Consider the following 7,705-nt stretch of genomic DNA (forward strand, 5'->3'; position numbering starts at 1 on the left):
TCAGTCCAGTATATGTTGCAAAATGAAGGAGAAGGTTTCTGATATGATTCAATTGAGTTGCATCAGCCTGTGCCACTAAGATGGTATCATCAGCATATTGTATGATAGGATAATCTGGACAAGATTGATGGAGGAGAGGTGACTTCAGCATGGAGTGTTGCATGGCTTCATTGAAAATAGTCTGAAGGAGATCAGCAACCAGAACAAATATCAAGGGTGACAAAGGGTCACCCTATCTCACCCCATTCTTGCATAAAAATTGCTTTCCACGCACTCCATTGAGTAGGACAAAAGAGAAACATGTGCCATATATCATTTTAATCCAGTTGATCCATCTGTTGCTGAGGGAGTCCTGGATTAGGGGGTATCCGGACAGCCGGATTATATCCTTTGGCCAGACTGTTGGACTATGAAGATACAAGATTGAAGACTTCATCTCGTGTCCGGATGGGACTCTACTTGGCGTGGAAGGCAAGCTAGGCAATACGGATGTGTATATCTCCTCCTTTGTAACCGACCTTGTGTAACCCTAGCCCCCTCTGGTGTCTATATAAACTGGAGGGTTTTAGTCCGTAGGATAACATACAATCATACCATAGGCTAGCTTCTAGGGTTTAGCCTCTCTGATCTCGTGGTAGATCAACTCTTGTAATACTCATATCATCAAGAATAAATCAAGCAGGACGTAGGGTTTTACCTCCATCAAGAGGGCCCGAACCTGGGTAAAACATCGTGTCCCCTGCCTCCTGTTACCATCCGCCTTAGACGCACAGTTCGGGACCCCCTACCCGAGATCCGCCGGTTTTGACACCGATAGTTGCCAAATCCTTTAGCTTGCAATATACCAATTATGGTATCATGATTTAACATGTCAAAGGCCTTTTCAAAGTCAAGATTTAGCAGGATTATTTCTTCCTTGGACTGATAGCACTGATAAATGTACTCATAGGACCAGGCAAGACAATCTTGTATGCACCCGGTGTTGAGAAAACCATATTGGTTTTTATGAACCATCTTCAAAATAACCTTCTGCAATCTATTGGCTAGCAGCTTGGTGATTATTTTGAGAGTGCAGTTAAGGAGTGAAATAGGTCTGAATTTTGCAGGTGAGGATGTAGACTCGGTCTTAGGGATCAATGTGATGAAGGAGCAGTTAATACTCTGCAGGTTAACTGTCCCGCCCTTTGTGGAAATATTCAATAAGTCTATAGAAATCCTCCTTAATTATCTCCCAACGGGCTTTGAGAAAGGCAACATTAAAACCATCAGGACCTGGAGCTTTATCTGCAGGCATGCATTTTATAACTTCATCAATTTCCTCTCTGCTAACTGGAGCTTCCAACTCTTACAGGTTATCCTGGGGTAAAACAGATGTTGAAGATGCAAGGGATTCACAGTAGTTCCACTGGTACCCATCCTTTCTTTAAATGCTCTATATAAATCTTTGATACAAATGGTCTTACATCTAGGATCTTCTCAGTTCTCTGTTGCAAAGCTTTACAAAACCTTGAGGGTTAACCCACCTGCACCACCTCTCTTCAAGATCTTATGGAAGAGCTCAATAATCCGTCAATATAAGATTTTATTCTAGTTTCTCCTTCATGATAGACCGAATTCAAGAGAGCTTCTACAAAGAAAATCCTTCGGGCTGCTTTTCACTTGTTTTGGAATTGCCCTTTTGCTCTTTGATACATCTCTAACGTATCTATAATTTATGAAGTATTCATGCTGTTATATTATTATTTTTGGATGTTTTACAATCATTTTATAGCAACTTTATATCATTTTTTGGGACTAGCCTATTGACATAGTGCCAAGTGCCAGTTGCTGTTTTTTCATGTTTTTTACATCACAGAAAAATCAATATCAAACGGTGTCCAAACACCGTGAAACTTTTTGTGGATTTTTTATGGACCAGAAAACCACCAATGGGCTAGAGCTGCGCCTGGTGTGTTGTGCTCACCTCGATGGCCTCCCGTACCCCCTCTTTGCACTATAAGTTCCCAAATATTCCGAAACCCTCCGGGGTTAACCTAGATCAGAAGTTCCAACGCCGCAAGGCTCTGTAGCTACCGAAAACCAATCTAGACCCCATTCCGGCACCCTGTCGGAGGGGGGAATCATCTCCGGTGGCCATCTTCATCATCCAGGCGGTCACTACGATGAGGAGGAAGTAGTCCACCCTCGGGGCTGAGGGTTTGTACTAGTAGCTGTGTGTTTAATCTCTCTCTCTCGCGCGCGCGTTCTTGAGGTGTCACGATCTTGATGTATTGCGGGCTTTGTTAATATCGTCGGATCATATGGTGTTTCCCCCTCTCTATCTTGTTGTGATGAATTGAGTTTTTCCCTTTGAGATTTCGTTGTTATCGGATTGAATACTTCCATGGATTTGAGAACACTTGATATATGTCTTGCAATTGAATACTCAAGGTGACAATGGGGTATCGTATTGATTCACTTGATATATATTTGGCACTCAACTCACGGATTCCAGAGGTGACATTGGGGTAATCTATGCATAGGGGTTGATGCACGTTCTTGTCTTTGTTTCTCCGGTAGAAATCTTGGGGCACTCTTTGAAGTTCTTTGTGTTGGATTGAATATTATGAATCTGAATTTGCTTTGGTGTTATTTTAGTACGAACTCTTGGTTAGATCGATCCAAAAGAATAGCTTTTTGTTATTTTAGTATGAACTCTAGGATAGATTTACCGGAAAGAATAGCTTTGAGGTGGTTTCGTACCCTACAAACAATTCCGTCTTATGTTCTCCGCTAGATAGGAACTTTAGAATGATTCTTCATTGCACGTTGACGGACGGTTATATGATCCAATTATATTAGCATTGTTGAGAGATTGCACTAGCGAAAGTACGGACCCTAGGCCTCATTTTCAAGCATTGCAATATCGTTTTTGTGCCCTTTTACTATTTTCTACCTTACTGTTTTTATTTATTCAGATTATAAAAATATATTTCTACTATCAATATTACACTTTTATCACCATCTCTTCGTCGAACTAATGCACCTATACAATTTGCCATTGTATTGGGTGTGTTGGGGACACAAGAGATTTCTTGTATTTGGTTCCGGGGTCGTTTGAGAGAGACCATCTTTATCCTACACCTCTCACGGGTTGATAAATTTTAAGTCATCCACTTAAGGAAAAATTGCTGCTATCCTACAAAACTCTACGCTTGGAGGCCCAACACGTGTCTACAAGAATAAAGTTGCGTAGTAGACATCATTCTTCAGTATTGGGAGACCTTGATTCCACAAATATTGAGGAGCACCTCGGTTTACACAGATATCTAACTAGCGATGGTTGCCCTCCCTCCTGATTTGGCCCTGGACATCATAATTCTGGCTTCATGGAATATTTGGATTCAAAGAAACAATGTAATCTTCAACAATACCACACATAATGTAGCTTCCTGGAAAATATTGCTTAGAAGAGATCTCCAAATTCTGGTGCACGGACTTAAAGACAGCAAAGTAGCAAGACTGCAAGCCTGGATTGAAGTTAACCTTTAATTTCTCATGTTGCTTAAAGGTGGGATTGGCTGGGTTGTATTTTCCTTTTTCTATTTGTACATATTTTTTTATTAATGAAAATTTAACCGTAGAACTATTGTAGTTCTACGGTCAGTGACTAAAAAACGATTCAGGCTAGCGGAATGTTTGTTTACATGGTCCTCATTTTTTCTAAGAAGGAATAACATGTTGATTTCAGGATGACACCAAATACACCTAGTCTTTGCAACAACACAATTCAAGATCTACCTACTATGAGGACGCACACACCATTGTTCTTAAAAAAAGATATAACCTCACCGAAGCAATCAACGAACAACAAAATATCAACATCAATCATCACCATTGGCAACCCCCGAGAAATATTCTCCAGCAATGATTTCTCCAGGAAGGGAAGGACCAGTGCACAATTACCGTCGTGGTACAATCAATGAAGCTACATGCTAAGTTTATTAGCGTTATAGCACATGCTTCAGCTTTTTGGTGAACTACCCATGCAAAGCACCATCTCATTCACCAAAAGCTCCAGCTGAAAGAGAGGGCAAATCATTATACTCTAACACTCTTCTTCTATCTATCCTCCATTGAAATTACGGTGCGGGTATTAGAAGCAATATTTTGCAATTTGAAAGCAAAATAATAATAATGTAGACCTTATAGCAAAATAAGCAGTAACTGCAAAGTGTTGATACCGAGGACTAAATCCGAGAAAGATGTTTGAAAATTTCAAGTCCTAGTTCCACTTTTGTCATGTAGTAACTACAACACCTTCTATGCTTTACTTCCTACCTACCACCTCACCGAAAGAGTCAGATTATGCCATTTTATTAAGAATCCCAAAACTATGAATATAATAGGGAGGGCTACACAATTCCTCTCAAATTGTTTGAGTCAATGCAAATTTCTTATATTAATGCAAGCACAATGGAGAAACTCCAATAGGGTACACCATTGGGGATTAAATAACAACCATCACAAAAAATTATATGGGAATCCTCTGAATGAAAGAGGCCTATTAATTCAGAAATTCGTTACAATATAAACATTCTTATATTTCTTTACGGAGGGAGTATAAGGCTCCCCTTTTTCTCTTATAAAAAGATAAATGGAGGAAAATGAGGGAAGCTGGTTGGCGAAACACGTCACAAAATTATATCAAATTAATCTGTAACCAGAACCTCAATGCAAAATACCCCAAGCACACAACCAAGACCACGCATGCACCCCATCGCATGGCCTCCACACGCCTTGTCGACATCCATGGTGGCATCTACCGCCGGCCGGGTGGCACGGATCCCCCTTCCACTCCCTCAGCGTGTGAACGTGGTCGCTCCAACCCAACCATTCCTCATGTTCAGGATAAGCTGCCCAACTCGTCCGGCCTTCTTATTGCCGCTGCTTCTCAGCTCACAAGCTCCAACACTATCCTCTCGTGTCTCGTCGAGCTATCTGTCTACGGAGTAGTACCTCCCAAGCTAGCTCGCCGCTCCGCCGCGATGGCCACCGTACTGAGCAGCCTCCGCTTGCCCTTCTCCATCTGCCCCGCCGCCCCTGCGGCGCCCATGGCGGCATCCCGCGTCGCGCTCCCGCTGTCGTCGACGGCCGCCAGGGGCATGAGGCTCCGCGCGCAGGCGACGTACAAGGTGAAGCTGATCACGCCGGAGGGCGAGGTGGACCTCGAGGTCCCCGACGACGTCTACATCCTCGACCACGCCGAGGAGGAAGGGATCGACCTGCCCTACTCCTGCCGCGCCGGCTCCTGCTCCTCCTGCGCCGGGAAGGTGGTCTCCGGCCAGCTGGACCAGTCCGACCAGAGCTTCCTCGACGACGACCAGATCGAGGCGGGGTGGGTGCTCACCTGCGCCGCGTACCCCACCTCGGACCTCGTCATCGAGACCCACAAGGAGGAGGAGCTCACCGCTTGAATTCACTGATTTTGTTTAGTTCGACCCGTTTCCACCGTGCGCGTGTACCATGCACGACGTACCAACTGTACCAGGATATTGAGGAATTACAAAGTATAATTAGTACTTGCTGCTGTGGTCGGATTTTGATTGCTTTTGCTTATTAATGCCTAGTGTTCATTTTCTCAAGTCAATCAAGTAATGAAAAGAGATGAGATTGTGCTCCATGTCTCCGTTACGCGTGTCTCGCGATTTACTTATGATTTAACTCATACTCCATCTGGTCCTTTTTAGTCTTCATATAAATTTATGCGAAATCAAAGTATCTCTACTTTAATCAAAGGGGTAAATGCACTGCTGATACATAAAGTTGCACAACATATGCAGTTTGGTGTCACAAGTTGAAAAATACGGAAAGCTAGTGTCAGAACTTGTCTCAAAGTGCATATACGGTTCAATTCTCGTATGTAGCGGTGTATGATGCTTCCATGGCGTGACAGGGTGGCGTCAGTGACTAGGTGGGGCTGGAGGCTGGAGCGACGCTTTTTTGCAGAACACCCCTGAATTAATAACAATTTTTGTACAATCCCCGACCCGTCAGGAAACAGCACAAAGGGAAAGTTCATTGAAAATAGTGCCGACGCAGGTTCTCACTACAAGCATGGTCCTGCTAGCCAACGAACTAGTTCAATTTCCTTGTCCATCTAAGATAAGTAGGCTTATTGTTCTATACACCAACATGCACCCGGCTTAAATGGGCTGCAGTTGCCATATTTTAGTTATTTTTCTTTTTATTTTTTTGTAAAAGTATATAAATCTTAAACACAATAATATATAGAGTTAAATATTCATGTTCATATATTTTTGACAGTTTCATAAACAAGTGTCCATATATTTAATAAAAACTATTAACACCATGTTTGTAATATATTTAACAAAAATATACATGTATTATTTTAAAACTTTTCATTTGAGCGGTCTAGGGATTTACAAGGCTCGTATTTATCTTCCCATCAGTATATAATTATTTAGTAATGTCTAAGAATGTATAAATATTTTCAAAAACACACAAAATTTATAGAACATGTGAACACTTTTTGAGACAATATAAAAATTCTTATATCCTACAGGAATTAAAAATTTAACACCTTCCAAAATGATATGAACATTTATTCAAATATAATATTTTAATCATCTTTTATTAAGTATGTGTTTACTTTTTAAAATTGTACAGATTATTTTAGTTCACAAATATTGTTTAAGCAGGTAATACGTAATATTTTGTATAGTTACATGAACATTCTTTTAAATAAGTTATTTTTCTTCCTATTAATTATAACACACAAATATTCTATTTTTATTTTTTTACTCTGATTATAATTTACATATTTTCACCAAATTATAAAAAAGGAAAAAAACTAACATATTTTCACCAAACTATAGGTCATTAAGCTTCGTTATCATATGTGGAGAACGAAACTCAAACTTGTCTTGTGGCTAGAACAGCTGGCCTTGTAGGACAAGGTCTCGGATTCGAACGCAGTCTGCGTTATTTTTCATATTAATTTTCCCTTCTACTATTTTCGTAACAATGGGCCCTTGTCTCTAGCATACAGACATGTAGTGGCATTTCATTGTTTTTTACAAGATCTATTATTAAATTTAGTGGTGTTTCTGTAAAAATACGTCGCTCCAGCTCAGCCCACTCACTCCGGGCGCTCCCGCTTTCGCAGGCGAGAAGATTGCGTTCGGCAATCTGAACTGGCTCCACGGTTTCGAGCTCATTGAAGTGATCAAGGCGAGCGTCGAGGCTGTTGGAATTATGTGTCATGCAACTACATTTAATTACTAGGAATTACTAATATTCAGAATACCTCATTATGAAATTATACATGTATTTATGCATGTAATTAATTTACTTGATTATCATGGAATTATCACATGTTGAAATATCCTTAAGGAAGTTGTTTGATTATTAGTGGAATACAATATACTATTTATATTGAAAGACTATCCGGGTACATAGATAATCGAAAGGAGCTAGATATACTATTTACATAATTAGAGAAATTTACAATATACTATTTACATAATCAGAGAAATTTACAATCTATTATGATGTGTTGCTCACAAGCGCGTGTTCCGGCGACACAACGGGTAGAATTCGTTAACAGACAAATTAGATAGTGATTGGTAATTTGATCTGGAGTCTATCCCAGTAAACTAGTTAAAAATACTAGGAATCTTATCTATATAAGAGGTGCAATTTT

At 40.5% G+C, this 7,705-nt stretch overlaps 1 protein-coding gene across 1 annotated transcript; it reads left to right on the top strand.

Moving 5' to 3' along the window:
• Positions 1 to 4,736: 4,736 nt before the first annotated feature.
• LOC123147661 (ferredoxin, chloroplastic-like) lies at positions 4,737 to 5,662 on the top strand. Its single transcript, XM_044566926.1, has one exon. It carries the CDS (start codon positions 4,764 to 4,766, stop codon positions 5,454 to 5,456), a length of 693 nt encoding a protein of 230 aa, XP_044422861.1. The 5' UTR covers positions 4,737 to 4,763; the 3' UTR covers positions 5,457 to 5,662.
• The last annotated feature ends 2,043 nt before the right edge of the window (positions 5,663 to 7,705 follow it).

The sequence above is a fragment of the Triticum aestivum genome, chromosome 7A (genome assembly GCF_018294505.1).
Source record: "Triticum aestivum cultivar Chinese Spring chromosome 7A, IWGSC CS RefSeq v2.1, whole genome shotgun sequence".
NCBI lineage: Eukaryota > Viridiplantae > Streptophyta > Magnoliopsida > Poales > Poaceae > Triticum > Triticum aestivum.

Bases quoted from the DNA above. Each gene is read 5' to 3' on its own strand.
- LOC123147661 (XM_044566926.1), top strand. From the start codon at position 4,764: ATGGCCTCCACACGCCTTGTCGACATCCATGGTGGCATCTACCGCCGG.